Source organism: Lissotriton helveticus, chromosome 9 (genome assembly GCF_964261635.1).
Source record: "Lissotriton helveticus chromosome 9, aLisHel1.1, whole genome shotgun sequence".
In the NCBI taxonomy this organism is placed as follows: Eukaryota; Metazoa; Chordata; class Amphibia; order Caudata; family Salamandridae; genus Lissotriton; species Lissotriton helveticus.
Window position 1 is genome coordinate 1,068,517,784 of NC_136070.1, and position 21,567 is coordinate 1,068,539,350.

General features: G+C 41.3%; 1 protein-coding gene across 1 annotated transcript in view; it reads right to left on the reverse strand.

Annotated features, from left to right (window-relative positions):
- Window positions 1-7,268: 7,268 nt before the first annotated feature.
- The window catches only part of ACAD9 (acyl-CoA dehydrogenase family member 9), a 360,785-nt gene continuing 346,486 nt past the window's right edge, over window positions 7,269-21,567 (reverse strand). Inside the window, exon 18 of the mRNA XM_078661437.1 lies at window positions 7,269-7,658. Within this exon, the coding sequence (XP_078517563.1) occupies window positions 7,558-7,658 (101 nt within the window). The 3' untranslated portion in view covers window positions 7,269-7,557. The remainder of the gene's footprint in view (window positions 7,659-21,567) is intronic.

The following is a 21,567-nucleotide window of genomic DNA, read 5'->3' on the forward strand; positions in this document are numbered from 1 at the left end:
CTGGAAACTTCCAAGGTGGGGCAGGGTTGCGGCTACGCCCAGCCGGGAGCAGCCCATATAAGGCGGATCCTGCTGCCACGCCTCGGCCAGGAGATCCTAAAGTAGGGTGTAGCCGGAGGAGAGGCCGAGGCCAGCGGGACCCGGCCAGGGGATTGCCTTTACAACGCTGAAGAGTTTCAGGAGGGGGGAATGTCTCCTCGACCCTCACCTCTCTCTCCCAGTCCGGCCGCGGTGGCCCTTGAGAGTTGCAGGTAGTCCCGCCACATGCTCTTCCGGTCCAGCCACCAACGGTCGGGGGGCCGAGGCCGACGGGATCCGGCTGCAGCCGATAAACCAAGAAACCCGTTCATGGGGCCAGAGCCAGGGGCGTCCGGCCGACATCCACCGGAAGCCCGGCCCGAAGACGGACGGGACACTTCTTCTCTCTTGAATAATGGCTGCGACAACACTGGGGGGGGATGTCTTGCACATGCCTCCGACCCCCCCCCCCTCGTCCTCATCGCCTGGTCCGGCCATAACAAATCTCAAGCGAGACGCCGTGGGATGCACTGGGAGGGAGAGACGATGCGAACAGGCCTCTCCCGCCTCCCCAGTGGAGGCTTCCCACCTGCACCCTCAGCGCTCCAAGCGCCCGGAAAAGGGTTCTTCCACTGTGGCGATGCTGCAACGTCTCGCCCGGCAGGGTGGAGCCCGTCCGCTCATTTGACCCCGCGATCGCCAGTAGCTACCGAACTCTCAAAATGGCGGTCGACCTGGCAAGAGCGGGCCCAGCATAAAGAAATGGCCCGGTCACTGGTTGACTCCACCACCGTAGTCCTCCACGACCTTGAAGATTCTACAGGAGCCGCGGGAGTCTCCGACCCCCGCAGACACCCCCGATGGGGAATGACTGCCATGATCGCCCGTGGAGTGACGAAACTGTATCCGCGGGACGTCGGCGCTCCCATGCTGGCGCCAGCCTCACTTTGAATTACTAGAATCCTGCAGACCTCAGTTCCGGTGAAAGCACAGTGTGACCCGGTAGGAAAAATTGTTGCACCCCCTCCCCTTTTTGACTGATAGTTCAAACCACCGATCCTTTCCTTTGCCCTTTTAACGGAACTTTGGACTGCCTCCCCCTCTTTTACATTTTCTAGAGAAAACAAAACATTAACCACTACATTAGCATAGCAATTGACACCAGAACTGTTTTCAAATTGAAAACCAACAACATCTTCAACAGAATCCTTTTTGTTTCTGCTGTGACCCTGCTACAGCACAGGCATTGTCCCCAGCAGTAATTCTGCAATGCCGGTAAGAATAGCTGTGGTGCCTACTGGACTCACTCACCCCCGCGGCGCCCCACGCCGTTATTTGCTGGGCGGCAACTTACTAGACATCACCTTCGTGACATCCAGATTTCAGCGCTTTCTGCTGCCTTGGAACTATTCGCACAACAGACCGCTACTGACAATCCACCCCCCGCGGCGCCCCACGCCGTTATTTGCTGGGCGGCAACTTACTAGACATCACTTTCGTGCCATCTAGATTTCAGCGCGTTCTGCTGCCTTGGAACTATTCGCACAACAGACTGCTACTGACGACCCACCCCCAGGCAACATCTTCTGAATTTTCATAATTTGAAAGAACTAGTAACATGTCCTCATCAGGAATTCAAAAGAAATTGCCACGGTCTCTTCGTTGTTTAAATGTTTTTACTGTTTTTGTTTTGTTGTATATATTTATATGTTATTAAAGTTTTATATTCCTACTACTTTGTTGGAGTGCTATATATTTTTAATGTGACACATAATTGTAAAAACTTTGATGTACAAAGAGTCATTCCTGGAATCTTCCGCTTCAGGCTCGGTCCCCTCCCCAATCACAATACAGGATGGTTTTCAGATAGTAGGAACACGTGTGGTGTGACGGATCTCATCGGGTGTGGGCCTTGATCTACTATAACTCCTTTAAAGAGGGGTGATTCTTTACAGCTGGAGCCATAAACTACATCTGCAGGGCTAGCTGATAGCCTGGACAATCGGACACAGAGGAAGAGGAGTGTCAGAGGGTGCGGTAGTGAATAGGGCGAAAGGGAGGTGTCGGGCGGGCACAGAGTGTGATTCTCAGGGAAGAGCAGCGCAGATGGGGGGAGGTTTATTGCCCATGCATAAGACAGAGAGCGGGGGTGACCAGTGCCTGGGGAAGATGCTTGCGAGGGTGGGGAGCCATGCTACGAATCGACAGCGTGCAGAGAGTGGGTCTGGTCAAGGCATCTAAAATGGCTGCCGTGCACGACAAAAGTGTGGCATTTCAAAAAAGGCAAGATGGCGCAAACAATGTTTTTCAACACTTCCTCATTTCCTTCGAATCGAACGTTAACAGACGTTGGTGCATATTACCAAAGTTAAGCGATATTTATCGCTAACGATGCTTACCAACAAATTTTTTACCGCTAAGCATCGTCAGAAATTATCGAAGATAAACCTTGCTATTATCAAGGTTTATCGCAAATGCGATAAAAAACGGCCGCAATGCATGAATATCGCTAAAAAGTCAGCGATATTCATGCATTACCGAGCTAATGCTCTTAGCCATGTTATCCAACTCCCATTGGATAACATGGCTAAGAACTGCTCAGGGCAGGTATAACTTTTTGGAGATATTCGCGCTTAGCGCGAATATCTCCAAAAGTTGGTAATAGGAGATAGATATCTTGCATGTTGTAATGCAAATTATTGTGGTATATGGAACTCATACCATAATCTCTCAGGAAAGCAGAAACTGATCCTTTTGGGACCGCCTGAAAAGGCCTACGGGGTGAGGGGTACTCTACTTTGCCCCCTTTTCACGTTCCGAACTATTTTATTTTACTCTCTTCTGTAATTACACAAAATAGCAGCGATAAGATGCATCGGAGACACACAGTGAGAGAAAGGAGGCCGGAGATGAAGAAGAGATGTCAAATACACATTGGAGATAATATAGTGGCAGAAGGGAAGTAAATATGAGTAAACTTACCATGTAACATAAAAATGTTGCACTCTATACTATAAGTCTCATTTTATACTACAATCACTTCGCTACAACCTCATAAATTAAAAATAAAAATGAATAATGTCTCAAAAAATTTTTTGATTTCTAAATATAAATTTATTCTTCAGAATTTTCTAAATTTGAAAGAACTAGTAACATGTCCTCATCAGCAATTTCCTCATGAAAAGTCTGCAATGATGATTCTTGTAACTCTATGGTCTCCAAACATTCGATAAATTCGCCATCAACAGATTGATCAAAAAAATCATTCAAGTCATCTCCTCCTTGTGACAATATTTCATTATTGGTGCTGTCAATTTCAATCAATGTAGTGGAATCATTCAAGTCATCTCCTCCTTGTGACAATATTTCATTATTGGTGCTCTCAATTTCAATCAATGTAGTGGAATCATTCAAGTCATCTCCTCGTGACAATATTTCATTATTGGTGCTCTCAATTTCAATCAATGTAGTGGAATCATTCAAGTCATCTCCTCCTTGTGACAATATTTCATTATTGGTGCTGTCCATTTCAATCAATCTAATTGAATCATACAAGTCATCTCCTCCTTGTGACAATATTTCATTATTGGTGCTCTCAATTTCAATCAATGTAGTGGAATCATTCAAGTCATCTCCTCCTTGTGACAATATTTCATTATTGGTGCTGTCCATTTCAATCAATCTAATGGAATCATACAAGTCATCTCCTCCATGTGACAATATTTCATTATTGGTGCTCTCAATTTCAATCAATGTAGTGGACAATTCAAAAGAAATTGCCACGGTCTCTTCATTGTGAGCCATTTTATTTTGAAATTGCTTGCTGTAAATTGCAGAAAAAAATAATCACTTTCATTTATCGTTTTTAGTAATACATAATATAAAACTAACTTTATCAAGTATTTAGTATAACAGAAAGGACTGCAAATAAATAACAGAAAACATTTTTCAAATTATCTTCAAGTGTACAACATAGTTCCCCTTACAAATTAACAACTCACCTTTTTAAAAGTAGGAGAAGTGTTAGTACTGTGTAAATCAAACACCAGAAATTCACCACCAAAAATTCCTCACAAATGTACCTCAGACAGTAGTATCACAAAATGGCTGTGGTTTCCTCTCATTTGACATATATACATAACCAATTAACTTTCATCACACACAAATACAAAACCAAAGTAACATTTTAATTGGTTCTAAATTTCAACACTTTCAAATGTGTTTTCCCCATGCAATTTTCCATAGGACATTTACATACGTCTACAGCCTGAATGGCTGAACGGAATTACACCAAACTTGGCAAAATGGTACATCAAACCTAAGAGGTCAGGAAGGATCTACTATGCCCCCTTATGGTCATTTCCCCCTTCGCTTTGGCCTCCTCTTGTCTCTCGATCCTACCGAGAGACAAGATGGCGGCCGATACGGACTGTTTGGAATGTTGACAGACGCCGGAGAACCAATCAGCTTCGCAAAGCTCCGTAACGCGAAAAGTACGCGAAGCGGAGCGCTGTTACAGATATATATCTTTTTTTGAACGTTAATTTCTCCAAATCCACTGGAGCACATATATTGAGACCTAGCAAAGGCACATCGGGCTACCAGTCCCTAATATTTTGCCAAGTTTCGTGCAAATCCATTCAGCCGTTCGATTATTGACATTTAGATACGTCTACAGCCTGAATGGCTGAACGGAATTACACCAAACTTGGCAAAATGGTACATCAAACCTAAGAGGTCAGGGAGGATCTACTATGCCCCCTTATCGTCATTTGCCCCTTCCCTTTCGCCTCCTCTTGTCTCTCGATCCTACCGAGAGACAAGATGGCGGCCGCTACGGACTGTTTGGAATGTTGACAGACGCCGGAGAACCAATCAGCTTCGCTTCACAAAGCTCCGTTGCGCGAAAAGTACGCGAACTGGAGCGCTGCCCGGTCCGCTGTTACAGATATATATCTTTTTTTAAACGTTAATTTCTCAAAATCCACTGGAGCACATATATTGAGACCTACAAAAGGCACATCGGGCTACCAGTCCCTACAATTTTGCCAAGTTTCGTGCAAATCCATTCAGCCGTTCGGGCTAAAAGTGAGGCCAACCGCCCTATGGAAAACTCAATGTTAAAAACACGTTTTGGGACCCCCCTTTTTTCTCGACCCCCCCTGGACGAACCCCCCCCCCCAATTTTCAGGGGCTGCTCAGAAACAAAATGTGCCATTTTCCTGAAAATTTCAGCCAATTCCGTCCACAAACGCCAAAGTTATTAGACATAGAATTTTCAAAAAACCCATAGAGAAAAAATCCTAACTATATATACCTACTGGCGACCGCCAGTAGGTAATATATATATATATATATATATATATATATATTCCAACAACGGTTTCCCCAGCAAGGGATTCCGCTCGCACTCACGAGTTAGGAGACTTGCAAATTGGTAAAGTTCTTACTTGGTTTATTTAGCATGCCAGTAACCCAACAGTTTCAGACTCAACGGAGACCTTGTTCACGGGAAAAACAATTAGCAGAAGCTGCGTTTTTTCTCTCTTTTGAGTGTGTATACTGATCTTTTACATCACTTCCTGCAGCTTACTGCTGTGCATTGTGGATGCTGTAGTGTATATTGTCAAAACAAATCCCCATTATGAAATAAGATAAAATGAGTTCAAACACAATAAACCCTGTGATGTGCATTTAATCTACCACAGTTAGAAGAATCGGATTGTTATTTGGTATTGTTTGATGACCAACCCCCAAATCAATTGGAACATTTCAATCATATCCATCGGGTCAGTGTTATCGTTGCCATTAATTAATAGTAAAATCAGTATTTTTGTGCGGTACATTACCCCTCAATCGGAGAACTCACTCCTTATATACTTGTACCATACAATGGATAACTGAACAGTCCAGCCCTCCAGTGGGCATACTTATTGTTTCTCTTTCAAAAGTTCAGCCCTCCAGTGGCAACATAATTAACAATAGAATTCTTTTTCTATGCATCTATTCAACTTGCTACTTATTCAGATTCAACCCTTTCTTTCATATGATCTCCTTTTTTCCAAATGACTATTTATAAATTCATTTTTTTAATTTTAACTCACACTACCTATATCCAATTCAAACTCCTTTATGTGTATTATCATAAACCCAAAACATAAATAAACGGGTGAGATATATAACTGGGAGGATATATAATTGTATATATAGATATATATTGCCTTTAGTTAGCATTGAACAGCAGGTGGAAAAGTGGAAAATTCCTGTGTTAAAGCGGGGTAATATTGGAAGGCAGATACTAATGATTTACTTTGCAACCTGAACAGTAATTTATAGAGATAATCCTCCTTTGTTTTTTGGATGATACAGAGTGAGGACAAAGGCTTTTTAGAGAATTACTTTAATTCAAAAAGGCGTAATGTTTTAACATCTGAACTATTGTCTTAGGATGTTTTTTTATCTCTGATCTTTGTGGTTTGTAAAAACTTAAAGCTGAATTTACAAATCTTATTCAATTGAAAATATGTATATGGAAGAGTTTCTTGACAAGCTTACTGTAGAATAGTGATCATTTTCAAATTCTAGTAAGTCTATGTCTAAACAAACATGCATTGAATGATTCTGGAAACAGACTTCTAACAACATTGCTGCATTAAAAATGGTAAGAAGAAAAGGTATGGATGGCTCTCACCTTAAGTAACAGTAAAAAAGGAGAAGGTACAATTTAGACCCAGAACAGTCCATATATTGACAATCTATAGCGGATAGGAATATTGTTAATATCTGAACGATATAAACCAAAATAGCCGACCTAACTCCACAGAAGATCTTTTGATGACAGACTCGTTCCTAGTCAAAAGTCTAGAGTATTTATCTTGACTAATTCGGAGTTGGAGTATGAGCTCTTACAGCATTTATAAATCATTCATGCTATTAGAAACTACACAAACATTTTTGACTGTCAATGCAATATTCCCAGATGCCACATTCAACCATCTGCACACCAAAAATGTAAAGTATACCAGTCTACTATAACCTTCTTTACAATAAATGTGTACATTACCCTGGGCAGTTAAAAGTCAATATTTTGACATCTATTAGGTGTTAATGTAAAAACTGGCCAACTATGCCTATGTGACCAGTATGCATGAATCACGCTTCCAACAGATTTTGTAGGTATTCCAAGTGAGAACCAATAACACAAAATTAGTATAATATTATGATGAAACCAAGACAAAACCATTCTCCACTTAACAGAAGAGAGAAATTATTTTTATTTTCAAAAAATCTGTTTTGCAGTAATCCGGTTTACACACTTCATAAAAAAATGTTAACACTAACAATATAAATATTACAAAAATAAGTTATTAATCTGTGTTACGGTTTTTGATTGGTGGTTCTTGGTGCAAACAGGAGGATAGACTTTGCCATTGTTAGATATCATTTAATTTAATATTTTTTTTTATCAGATGCCAGTATGTTTTTTTGGCATGTACAGAAATTATTTAGCAAAGGATTGTCTTGTCAAGTCTCTTCTCATTAGAATGTCCTATCTAGAGGATGGGAACACGTGTAGGATCTGTTCTCCAGTATCAGCTTAGCAATTTTTTTAACACTGTCGTCCGTGTTTTCAGGAGAATCTAAAATTAAAAACAATAAATTAATAGATCCAGGATGATATCAGTATTCAATAAAAAAAATAATATTGGCATACCGTGCAACTGTCAGATTAAGATAATAACGCATGCACAATATTCTCAGTGAGTTAAAAACTAATACAAGAGACTAAAAAAAGATTTGGGATGAAACTTGACCTCAAAAAGTAGCATCAATTGCATGCATTTACTTTATCTCAATTATCTGGTAATGCATGAGTGCTACACACTATATAGAGGGCAAACTAGGCAAAAGCAGACTAGTTTCCTAACATTTCAATAAAGCAAAACTTCAAGAAACAATACCTTGGAATGACAACAGCAAAACTAACCACCTTAAAATCATACCAATATGCTACTTACATCACAACAGTATCATGAAGAGAAAACACACAAAAAATCCTCCATGAGAAACACAATACCAGAATATTTTAGAGCTTCGAGCCTTACAACCACAATTCAGTCAAATATACCTGTAAAAGAATTATGTTACTTACCCTGTAAACATCTGCTCCAGGCATGAAGTGCTGTAGATTCTCATGTTATGCATACTACTGCTATCTAGTTTTGGGTCCGGAGGCAATTTGTTTCTCTTCGAAGAAGTATTTCTAGTCACAAGTTTGAGTGACTCCTCCTCCTGGTGATAACGCACATGGGCATCAACCAGGATTGTTTTTCAGCAGGCGGGTAAGAATGGAGTGTAAATTAAGTGCAAGTAAACCACTGTCCATGCATATGAAAAGGTAAAGAAAAACTGCAATGGCAACACATGTCCAGGGACTAAATGCCATAAACAGATGCTTGTAAGGTAAGTACAAATCTGTTTGAGGCATGTGTGGCTGTAAATACACATGATTTGCATGAACTGTAAAGCAGTGCCCCTCAAAAGTGGTGGCTAACCTCTGGGTGTTGAAGTTGTTTAAAAGAGTGTAGCCTAATCTACATTAGCTTGTTGGCGTACTAGAACATCCACACAATAATGTTTAGCGAAGGTGTGTGGTGTAGACCATGTAGCTGCTTTGCATATGTCAGTCGTTGGGATGATGCCTAAGAAAGCCATTGAAGCCCCTTATCTTTGGAGTAGTGTGCACCCTAGATGGTGTCTGTAAAATTCTCTTTGCTTTCACATAACATGTTTGAATGCACTCCACTATCCATCTGGCAATCCCTGATTTGGATATAGGATTTCAATTTATGAAAGGTTTTATGTTCTATCAATGTAGCACATAAGGGCTCTTTTGAAATATAATGTATGGAGAGCCCATTCCGCAACAGAGTCTGGTTGAGGGAAAACAATTGGCAACTCAATTGATTGATTGAGGTGAGAGTGAGAGACATCCTTTGGAAGAAATTTGGGGTTGCTGCAAAGAACCAACCTGTCCTAACAAGTCTAAGTGAGGTATTGGCAATTAAAAAATGCAATTTTCCCAGAAAACGGCAAGTGTGTAGGCGTCAAATGGAGGACCCATCAGTTGTGCGAGAACAATGTTAAGATTCCAGGAAACCCCAGGTGGAATCACTCTTAAGTCTTTCTACGAAGGCTTTAATATCCTGGTATTTTGAATAAAGAGAGATGTTGTCTATTCTGCAGATAGGCAGCTATTGTAGCAAGATGCAATCATATTGAAGTGAAGTGAATGCGAGCCTAGAGAGCTGTAAATGCAGCAGGTAACAATGTTTTGTATTGTGGCATTGAATGGATTAATTTGTTTAGTATGACAATAGCAAACAAATCCTTTTCATTTAATCGCACAACATACTCTAGTGGTAGGCCTATGGGCTTCTTTGAGAATGGTCATACATTCAGGCGGGATAACCGAATTCTATGACCTCAGAAGGCAGATTATCAGGATGAGTGCCTTGGCATCTGGGCGCATGATTTCTCCACTGTTCAAAGTGAGAAGGTGCGGCCTGATGGAAAGCTTCTTGAAAGGTCTAGTAGCATTGTGAACCAGGGTTGATGGGTCCTTGTGGGAGCCACTAGTATGAGTGTAAAAGATGTTTGCCTGAAATTACAAACCATAAATGGAAGGAGAGGCAGAAAAGCATAGTCAAGCATCTCTGACCAGTTCATCAATAGAGCACTGCCCATGGATAGGGGACAAGGGAACCTGGAGGCGAAGTCTGGGCATTTAGCACTGGCTTCAAACAAATCTATTTGAGGGAACCCTCACCTGTAGAAGTAAGGGAGGAGGGCTTGGGGGTAGAGTTCAGTTTCGTGGACTTGTATTCGCATCCAATGAGGTGGCCGGAAAAATCGTCTGTTCTGGGAGGCTTTCTGCTAACAGAGGAATGCTGTGATGCACAGCACAGCGCCAAATGGTCTGACATAGGCGTGATAACTGCGGAGAATGTGTTGCCCCCCCTTCTGGTTTTTGTAGATGGCTGTCATATTGTTCGTCCGAACTAGGACAACCTTGTCGATCAGGTGAGGTGGGAATGATTTCAATGCTAGGTGAACAGCTTGAAGCTCTAGGTATTTGATGTAGAGTTTCTTGGTGATTGGCGTCTCGAAGACCCTGTACTGTGACATCCTGCAAGTGTGCACCCCAGCCTGTGAGTGGTGCGTCCATTATCGGAGTGATGTGGGGAACAGGGTCAAGGAAAGGCCACCCTCGTAAGAGGTTGTTGGTGTTCCACCAATGCAGAGAAGGATGAGTGTGGTGGTCTATCAACACTAGATCTTCTAATTGACCCTGTGACTGAGACCACAGTTGCGCTAGGCGTACCTGTAACAGACGTATGTGTAGTAATGCATACAGAACTGTGGCAATGCAGGAAGCCATAATACTTTGGAGCTGCATGACTGTTCTCACAGTAAGCGGTTGATTGGTCTGCAAGTGGGGTATCAATATCTATAAATTTTGGATTTGTGCAATATTGGGACATGCGAATTCTACTTGTGTGTTTAGAATAGCTCCTATATAAGTTTGAACCTGCAGAGGTTGAAGGTGAGATTTGGCGACACTGATGGTGAAACCTAAGCAATGGATCAGCTCTATAGTAGCTTGAGTATGTTGCTGTCACTGATGACGGGGGCTGGCATAGATAAGCCAATTGTCCAGATATGGGAACACATGGAAGTTTTATCTGCGTAGGTAGGCTGCTATCACTGCTAGGCAGTAGGTGAATACCCGAGGTGAAGTAGTCACCCTGAGAGAGAGGACGTTGAACAGATAACGTTTGCCGGCTATCACAAATGTTCGGTATCTGTGATGTACTGGGTTTATTGGTATGTGAAAAAAGGGGTCCTTTAGGTCTAATGCTGCTAGAAAGTTACCTTGTTGGAAAAGTGGGATTCATGTCTTGGAGAGTGACCACATGGAAGTGCTCTGACAGGATGTACTGGTCCAGAGGTCTAGAATTGGCGGTACTGATTAGTCCTTTTTGGGGATTAGGATGTATAGGGAGTATATCCCTGAACCTTGTTGACGTAAAGGGACGGGTTCTAAAGTTCTTTCAAGAAGAAGAGCTTGAACTTCCTGTTTGAGCAGTGTTTGATGTTCTAGTGATAGCCTGTGGGTGTGAGGTGGAATGTTGGGAGGTGTGTGTTGTATGTTGATATTTGAAGTAGACACAAGCGCACACGCGCGTGTGTCAACTTCAAATGTTATTCTCGTGGTATGATTTGATTGGAATGGTTGCTGCGTGTGTTGTGTATGTGTGATGGCCGCGTGAGTTGTGTATGTCTGAATGGCGGTCCGGTGATATATGCATGGAGGGTGGCAGTTACCGCTATTCTTCCTTTGTACCCGACGTGCTACAGATGCTAACTAAACTTCTCTGTACAGTACCTGCTTCTTTATCTTTATTGAACTTCGAGAAGAAGTGCTTTTCACACTGGCGACGAGCATGGGATGCGTTCCCTACTCAACATTATGATCGATTGGATTTTTGTACAAATATCGGCGTTATTAAGGAAACACGCTTTCTGCTTACGAGGATACTATTGGCTATTGGAAGCTTTGGGCAAACCTCTTCCTGTGGAATATCGTATCTTATTGGGTGTCTTGACGTCTACTTGCAACCACATGCTGCTCATCTTTCAAAAGATTTCCATTGTCATTGGTTGCTAAGATGGAAGAGGCACCGCCTACATCAACAAAGTCAACAACAACGCTGGGTAAACTTGATGCGTTCCGGCCACCGTATACACGCAAGTTGTAAAGCCCGGTTTTAGCGAGATCGGCTGAGGAGCTCACAGCGCAATAGTGAGGTCAGATGTGAGTATTCATCTGTGTTACACACACATATATATTTCGCATGTCATAACATTAACCTTGTTTATATTTATACCATCTACGACACGCACATATTAATTCTATATTACATTTTACTAGCAAAAGGGATTAAAAGCAAACATAAACAAGCATGACTGGAATTCAACCCCCCCATCTTTTCTCACATTGCCAGGTGAACCCCAAATTGAATGGGAGATATAGGAGGCAATGTTTTTTGCATATGTGGATGTTCTTGAAGGGGAAGAATGTGAACCAGATAGGAAATTAGCCCTACTCAAACATTGTCTTGGAGGTATTGCTCTTAAAGAATATAAAAATCTACCTCCTTTGACCAACGCTTCTGATTTAAATGTTTACCAAATTGCTTCTAAACAACTTTCAATTCGATATGGGAAGAAAATAAATAATGGTCATGGAAAGATTTACATTTTATTCAAGGAAACAAAAAAGTGATGAATTTATTGACAACTATGTATCAGCACTAAGAGCCTTAGCAGTCACATGTGACTTTGAACACATAAACTATGACCAAGTTTTAAGAGATCAAATTCTTATGCGTACTAACACCAAAAAAATTCAACAAAGATTGTGGACTACTTCAGACATGTCTCTCAATGCAGCTATTGAGATAGCGAAATCTATTGAACACTCAGAAAAGTTTGTGGATGAGATCAGGCCATGTGATAAATCTGATGTGCATGTCGTTAACAAAGAACATGATAAACAAAAAGAATCTGATAAACAAACAAAAAAATCCAAACCAAAGAAATGAAACTTATTATAAAACGGAAAGCAAAAATAGATGGCAAAAACCCGACCCAAGATGGAACAGTGTTTATTGTTTTAGATGTGGTAGCAGCTATCATCTAGGGAACTCAAAGTCATGTCCTGCTTTGGAGAAAGTGTGTGCCAGATGTAACAAGAAAGGACATTTTCCTAGAGTCTGTAGATCAGCTCCAAGGAGAATTAATGTTATCCAAGAACACGAGGAGTTATGTGATTATGACTATGATGTTAATACTATACTTTGTGTAACTAAAGAGATAAGCATTGCAACATTTCCTTCATGTAATGTTACCATCAATGGAATTTCCACCAAAGTATTAGTAGATTCTTGTTCATGGTATACCATTTTACCTCACGCTTTGGTTTACACTAATTGGCCTGACATAAAACTTATACAACCTGACATTTCACAAAGTGGTTACACTGGTTATAAACTACAACTCAGTGGGTATTTTATAGCACACTTGATTTTTCATGAATGCAGCACACGGGGGAAGATTTATGTTACAAAAGTAGGAGAGTCGCTGTTAGGTTGGCCACATCAGGAGAAACTAGGTATAAAACTAGATCCTATTGCTGACCCTTCTGTATATTCTGTTGATACAATTCCCACGGCTCCTATTTTGAGTAAGAATAATGATTCTTCCTTGGTCTCTAAGGTCAAAAAAGAGTATCCTCCATTATTCAGTGATAAACTGGGTGAGTACAAAGGTTTTAAACATCGCATAAAAGTACATGCAAATGCTTTACCTGTACATCACAAGGTCAGAAATGTTCCTCTAGCTTACATGAATAAGCTAAAAGATATGCTCAATGATATGTGTAGCAAAAAAATAATTGAACCTATAGAGTCATCTCCTTGGGTTTCACCAGTAGTTATTTCTATTAAATCTGGGGGAGATCTTCGCTTGTGCATAGACTTGCGCAGTTTAAACAACGCTATTTGTGTGGATTTTCATCCCCTTCCCAATTTACATGAAATGGTTTCTACATTGGCTGATGCACAGGTATTTTCATGCTTGGACCTTGCTAGTGCATACCACCAAGTTCTTGTCCACGAGGAATCAAGAGACCTGACTGCGTTTAGAACACCAGAGGGATTGTATAGATTTTGCAGAATGCCCTTTTGTTTAGCTAGTGCTGCAGCTGTATTCAAAGGTTGATGAAAGAAACCTTAAATGGCCTCACTGGAGCAATAGCATTCCAAGATGATATTTTAGTCTTTGGAAAAGATGATGAAGAACATGACCACAATTTAATGAAAGTCCTCAATGCCTTATCAAACAAAGGTCTAACACTTTGTGCAGACAAATGCAATTTAAAAAAAAAGAAGTTGAAAACCTGGGACACTGTATCAGTGAAAATTGAATCAAACCTAAAGCATCACATTTGGAGAATATTAGTAAAGCTCCTATTCCTGAGAACAAGGAACAATATGTTGCCTTTTTAGGCTTAGTAGAATTTTATGCTAAATTCATTCCTAATTATGCAACTGTGATTGAACTGTTTAGGTACCTGCTAAAGAAAAATGCCAAATATAATTGGACTGATACTATGACTGCAACGTTCACCATTGTCAAGGAGATGATTACCAAGGCTCCGTGCCTTAAACCTTTTGTTATTGGTAAACATTGTATTGTAATGGTGGATGCAAGTAATTGTGGTTTAGGTGCAGTACTGATCCAAGAAGAGTGGGGTAAGGAATGGATTGTGGCATATGCCTCAAGAACATTGAGGGAATTTGAGCGTCATTACTCCGTGATTGAAAGAGAGCTATTAGCGTGCGTATGGGGCGCTGAGCATTTTAGACCATTTTTATGGGGTACAAAATTCACCATTAAGTCTGACCACAAGCCTTTAGTGCACATCTTATCACCTGGTGGGGGGCGTACATTATCATCAAGACTGGCCAGACTGTCATCAAGATTACAACATTTTCAATATTCATTAGAGTATGTTCCAGGAAAATCTAATGTCATGCTGACTGTATGTCAAAACTACCTCTTCCGTGTAAGGATTCAGACACTGTTGATACTGATAAGTGTGAAGTGGCACATGTTGTATGTGATGTGAATTTACTGTTTGGTGAGAATTCTGTGGTCCATGAACAATTATGGAATGAGGAAATGGAAAAAGATCAGGAACTCAAAGAGGTAAAGAAGTTTATATTAAATGATTAGCCGGAAGAGAACGAACGGGAAACATCCATAAAAACGCGGGCATTACCCCGCACTGCTATTACAACGCTGCTATTACAACGCAAGTCGTTACAACGACTTGCGCTGGAGGGCGCTGTAGGATAGGGAATAGTTTAATTTTCCATCCAACACCTTCCCTACTGTCAACCTGGGCTGGAGTTGGAATAGAAAATTAAACTATTCCACTATCCAGCGCCCCCCAACGCAAGTCGTTGTAACAACATGCGTTGTAAAAACTGCGTTGTAATGGCATGCGGGGTAAAAGCCCGCGTTGTAATGCCGTACAACCGAAAGAACTCATAGGTAGTTTAGCTAGTTATTACAAAATTAGAGATGAATTGGCCATAGAGAATGGAATAATCTTAAAGGGAGATTAATGTATTCCGCCTTTTGGTCTCAGGAAGATGTTAGTTGATTTCCCTCACGAAGGGCATTTTGGAATTTCTATTACTAGAAGACGTTTGAAAGACAGTTTTTGGTGGCCAGGAATAGACTCATATGTTGAGCATCAGGTGAGACTTTGTAATTTGTGTGCTAATGGTGATAAGTCAGCTAAGGCTTTAACTACTTCTCCGCAACCAGTAGACTTACCTGCTGCACCATGGAGTAAACTAAGTATTGATATTATTGCCCCATTTAGTATATTACCACATCAATATTAATTTGGCATTGTGCTTATGGATTATTTTTCTAAATGGCCAGAGATTAAGATGGTTGGAGAAGTTACTTCTGAAACTATCATACAATTTTTGGATGAAATCTTCTGTAGAGAGGGTATTCCTCAGGAGATTGTTACAGATAATGGACCTCAATTTATCAGCAAACAATTGGAAAATTATTTAACAAGATGTGGCATACCTCACAAAAAGATTGCAGTATTACATCCAGAGGCTAATGGTCAAATTGAGAGATTCAATAGGGTTGTTAAAGAAGCAATTCAGTTGGCTGTTAAAGGTGGAGTGTTTTGAAACAAAGCCCTACAATCCATGTTGCTTTCTTAAAGAACAGCTCCTAATGCTATTACTCTATTGACTCCCTTTGAATTATTGAGAGGACTTAACCTAGTACAAAATTAGTACCATGGTGGTTAAGGAACAAGGATAAGACACGAGCTGAGTTTGCGGAGATTGATTTCAAAGAAATTCGTAGGAAAGTAGATGCTTATAAAACAAAAATGAAGAATGATTTGTTAAAAAAAAAATAAGACTGTGAGGAATGTTTTTATTACGGTTGGAGATTTAGTACTGTTAAAGAAGGGTTGTTCAGTACGTAAAGGATTATCAAATTGGTCTGATGTCATGGAGGTAGTTTAAGTATTCAAAAATGTAGTACGAGTGGAAGATGGGAGCGTTTGGAACTTTAATAGAGTTTCTGTTTTAAAGGCAGAAAAGAATTGTATGATGATAATTCTTCATATGTATTTCTAGATGTCAATGATGTAGCCATGAACACTTCAAATTCTGAAACATCTCTTGGTGAACCATGTGTTTCTGCTTCCACATGTTAACCAGAAGCTCAAGAGTTCGCACGTTACCTATCAAATTTAAGGATTTTGTGCTTTCCTAATTATTATTTATTTATTTTTTAAATAAAAGGAGGGAGGTGTGTTGTATGTTGATATTTGAAGTAGACACGAGCGCACATGCGCATGTGTCAACTTCAAATATTATTCTCGTGGTATGATTTGATTTGAATGGTTGCCGCGTGAGTTGTGTATGTTTGATGGCCGCTTAAGTTGTGTATGTTTGAATGGCTGTCCGGTGATATAGGCATGGAGGGTGGCGGTTACCGGTATTCTTCCTTTGTGCCTGACTTGTTACAGATGCTAAATAAACGTCTCTGTACAGTACCTGCTTCTTTATCTTTATTGAACTTCGAGAAGCGAGAAGAAGTGCTTTTCCACAGTGTGGCAATGAGCTCCACACAATAACCATGTTTGAAAATGTTCTGGTCTGGTATAATTGATTGCAATGTGGGTAGAAAATCCTTAAAAACACCCAACAGGTGTTATATGTGGTGGGGAGGAGAGGGCAGTCATTGTTTGGCAGTGGGTGTTGCACTGTGTTAGGAAGCACCTTTGCCTCTACTCGTGCCATGGTTTCCCCTGAAGTAACCTCTTGGAGAGATGTGGCGACTTAGATTACAGTGGTAAGAGGTGGGGGTGTCTGAAGAGGTGGTTTTGGAATCCCCACGATAGTTGGAGTGGCGAAAGGAGCCAAGAGGAGTAGGTATTTGAACGGCTCAATTGCTTTCGCTGTCGGTGTCTTTTTCAATTTTCTTTAAGGACTGGTCAACTTGGGGACTAAATAGATGTTCTTTGTCAAAGGGTACATAAAGGAGATTCTGCTGCACCTCTGGTTTAAAACCAGAAATACATGATATACATGGCGTTGAAGCAAAATGCTGGTATTGATGCCTCTCGTTGCAGTGTCAGCAGAGTCTAGGGCACAGCATACGGAGGTATTGGATATTAGCTTGTATTCTGAGACAAGTTCTTGCCCTAGCTTTCTATGCTCGTCTGGTAGATATTGGAGCAGGTCCTCAATCTCAACCCAGTGAGCACAGTCATAGCGAGCAAGCAAGCCCATTCAGTTGTCAATAAACCAACGATTGGCAGATTGTGCTGCAACCCTTTTCTCTGCTGCATCAATGCACTGGCTCTCTTTGTTTGGCGTCAGCTCCACTAGCTTATGAGTTAGTCCGCTGGCAAGCAGTGGTAATCACTAGCGAGTCTGGTGGTACCTGGCCCTTAATGTATATGGGATCAGATGGGGAGGCCTTATATGTTTTATCTAATCTGGGTCTTATAACCCTAGCTCTAATATGGTCTTTAAAAATGTCCCCACTGTGTCTTATGAATACCGAGTAGCCCTATGGGTAGATGAAAGGGTCTAAAAGAGGAAATCCTCTTCTAAGGGTTCCTGTGGAGCTGTACATCATGAAAGGCAGCAGCTCTACGGATTAACTCCTGATATGCTGTTGAGTTGTCAAGAGGGTAAGGACGGGTGGAATATAAGACTAGGCCTGTGTCCCCTGGAGGGTCAACATAATTGGTGTCCCAGGGGTCGGGGTGTCCCAAAGGAATTGAATTCTCCACCATTCCCACCTGTATCGTACTGTGCAGAGCCCTGAGGTGAGATGTCAAGCGTGTCTTCAAAAGACTGCGGTGAAGAAGTGGAGTCTTTTGGTGGTGGTGGAGAAGGCAAAGGGCTTTGTCTGATTTTTCCCCTTTCTTTGATGGTACCGGTGAGTCAAGAGCATCAGAGCCGAAGACTTGGCGAGGATACACCCAGTTTGAGACTAGATGTGGATTTGTTTTCGTATAGCATTCAGCTTTTCCTAGAGTCCATGAAGAATAGACTCCACTGGCTTGCCGGAATCAGGTTCTGAAGTCAGCTTCAAAACTTTTGGATCCAACCCACATTTTAGTTTCAGCACCAAAGTTCCACTCCGTGTCCAAGCGGCAGCCACTCATGTTCGGTTAGGCACCGAGGAGTTCAACGCCAAAGGCTTCAGCTTCGGTTGGTGTTTCGGCATCAAGCGGAGGGCAGAGCGTCCGCACCAGTCCCTCGGTGCCGATCAAGACCAGAAAGCAGTGGTGGACTCTTGATCAAGATGGGCTGAGTGTCTCTTGGAGCGTTCAACAGTGTTGAGGGACAGAGGGTACCATACTCATGGGCTGTTGAGCCGGTGTGACTTCCTCCATCTCCAGATCGACCTTGAGGTTGGAGTCCGAACAGCCCTCAATGGAGAACACATGTTCTTCTGCAACCGATGGTCGAGGGTGTTCGTGTTCCTGGATGTCTTTATAGCCGAAGATGTCCGAATGTCCTTGATGCTTCTCTCCTGCATCTCAAACAGACGTGCTCAAATGTCTTTGAGGGTTTTCTTGGAGCGGAAGGAGCGTCAGGTTTCACAATTCGTCTCTCTGTGCGCTGGTGACAAACTTCGAGTACAGACCCGATGTGTCTCAAGTGGCAGCAAGTGCAGTTATGGAAGGGCCTCCTTTCCATCACCGGCAGGGCATTCTCTGGAGAACCTTATGGGCGAGGCCCTGTAGGGTTCGCGGTTGAAGCGCATCGACTCGACAATCGATGTAGCTATACCTCGACAAGCAGAATGGGAAACCGAGCCAAAGAAAGTGAAAGTGTTGCACAAACCAAAAAAAGCACACCATAACTGCCTCGAACCGGTGTGCAGGCACACATATCCGAAAGACGGCAGAAAGAAAATCGAAAAATTTAGCTGATGCCATGTGCATTATCACAAGGTGGACTCACTCAAACTTGTTACTCGAAAGAACTCAGTCAAAGAAAACTAACTTGCACACACCCAGACCAAACAATAGATGGTAAGAGTATGCAAAGCATATGTATCTACAGCCTAACATGCCTCGAACAAAGATATACCATCAAACCCTGGCCTGATTACAACTGTATCGTACCCTATGGCACTGGTAATAAGGCAAACAGGATATCGGTCACGTTTGTGAAGGACTGCTCATCTGCCAAACTCTAAATCGGAATTATGAAGATATAATTTCTTGCCCTAGTAATTCTTGTTCATGTCTTTTCCTGGACAAAATCATGGAGAGCCTGCACTCAACCTTATTAACCAGAGGCAGATTTTTCTACAAAGGCTAGTATAAAAGAATTGAGGCAACAACATAATCTGCAGACATCGGTGTAGTTGACCTTTAGAGAAATTAACATTTATTGACCGTCTGCGAGCTGAGAAATAATGTGCCAACCCATCAACTGGAGAGAATCAAAAATGCCCACGAACTGTTTGTAGAACTTATCACAAAAACTATCCTCGTACAGCAGCTTTCCTAGAACAAGCTCATGGGTTTCTGCCAATGGTATTTTAGAGACACCCATGAATATCAGTTGGTAGTTGGAAAAATAAAATACTTTCCATTTATTTTGTAATCTGATCAATGACAGTAGGAAAACAATCCTCCTAGAGTTGGGGAACAACCTGACAAAATGTCTGCATCTTTTTCTTATGTTTGAGTCTTTAGTTTTATTTAGCCATCTTCAGTTCAATGTTACCAGTGTTATTTTTGAGTGCAAAGTCTGTTACATCAATGGTAAAGAGACTTTGTTTTGACTGAACTTTTTGTATACCTTTTTTTTTTTTTAAAGGAGATTTTACATGATCCATTATTATAATGTCTGCTCTCTGCAATTCAAACAAGTCATTAAATTCACCTTGTATGTGCTTGATAACTGCTTTTTAGTTTGCACATCTAAAACGATAGGGGGAATCTTTGATTTCAACCTGGAAAACCCTAATAGCATATTTGTTGATTAAGGTTGGCTTGTGGTTTTAGATTTTCCTGATTTTCTGCAATATCTGCTGATTAAACTGTTCTTTAGTCATCCACATCTACATCAATGTTAAAATGTATTTACATCCATACACTAGGCTCAGTCCCAAAGTGTTCAAGCAGTCTTAGGTGTGGCTTTGTGCTCATACAGAATAAACATTGTAGGTTTGCACAAAGAGCAGAGGCCCATATGCAGAACTCAAGACTGTCAGTAGTGACAACTCCCGTTGTGCCCCAGAATCCAAACGGCAGCTCCTGGTCAATGATCTGTCAGAGGCACAATACAGACATTTCAGAAGTAAAATCGGTCTCCACAAATTACCAGTGCAACAACAAGCAGCTTTTCCTATAATAACATGCAACTATTTATCTACTTACACCAACTACATTTCCATTTGTACGCAGATGATTCACAAACATTCCTCAAAATAAATTAAAATTCACATGTTCAATATATTTTTTCAGCATTCATGGAACATACTGCATCGTAGATGAATGCCAGTCTCTTATGCCTCACTAGGGACAAAACTGAAGTGCTCATTTTTAATAACAGACCAAAACAATACCACTCACCACCATTCACCTAGCTAAAGGTGTCGGGACACATTCTCATCCAGTAAATGGATAATAAATTATCTTTGACGAGGAAACGTAATTTAAACCTCAGGTTAAGTCTGTAGTTAGGAGCATCAACTACCAATTGTCTATTTTAAAGAAAACCACACCTTTCCCAATGTCATCTCATATCATTGAACTAACATGAGCCCTGATTTGACCTCAAATAGACTATTGTTTCAGCATCTATTCTGGCCTTCCAAAATCACTCCTACATAAACTGCAAAGAATACTAAATCAGTCAGCAGTAATCTGCCTTAATCTCAAACAATTCAAACATACCACAATTGCTGTGCTGAACATTCATTAGCTACAACACCAACACAAGTTTAACTTTAAGACACTATGCATAGAGCATCACAGCAAAGTGTCCCCAAGTACCTTCAACTACTGGCTTCACCATACCATCTAACAATAAGTCTCGATTATCTGGTGAATCCCAACTCAGTCAACAAAAGTATAAGTCATGAAAAGCCCGGGTGTCATACAGTCGCGGCAGGCATGCCTCGCGGGTGTGGGGAGTTAGGAAGTCGCGCTGGGAGGTTAATTTAATTTATAAAAAAAAAATGTTTTAACTTGCCTTCGCCTCTGGCACAGGACTGCCGTGTCACGTCTCCTGCTCTCTCTCTGCTCACAGGATGCAGAGGCAGGCAGCCTCTCTCTCCTCCCCATGGCCAATCACAAAGTTGCAATGGCAGCATTGTGATTGGTTAGGACACCGT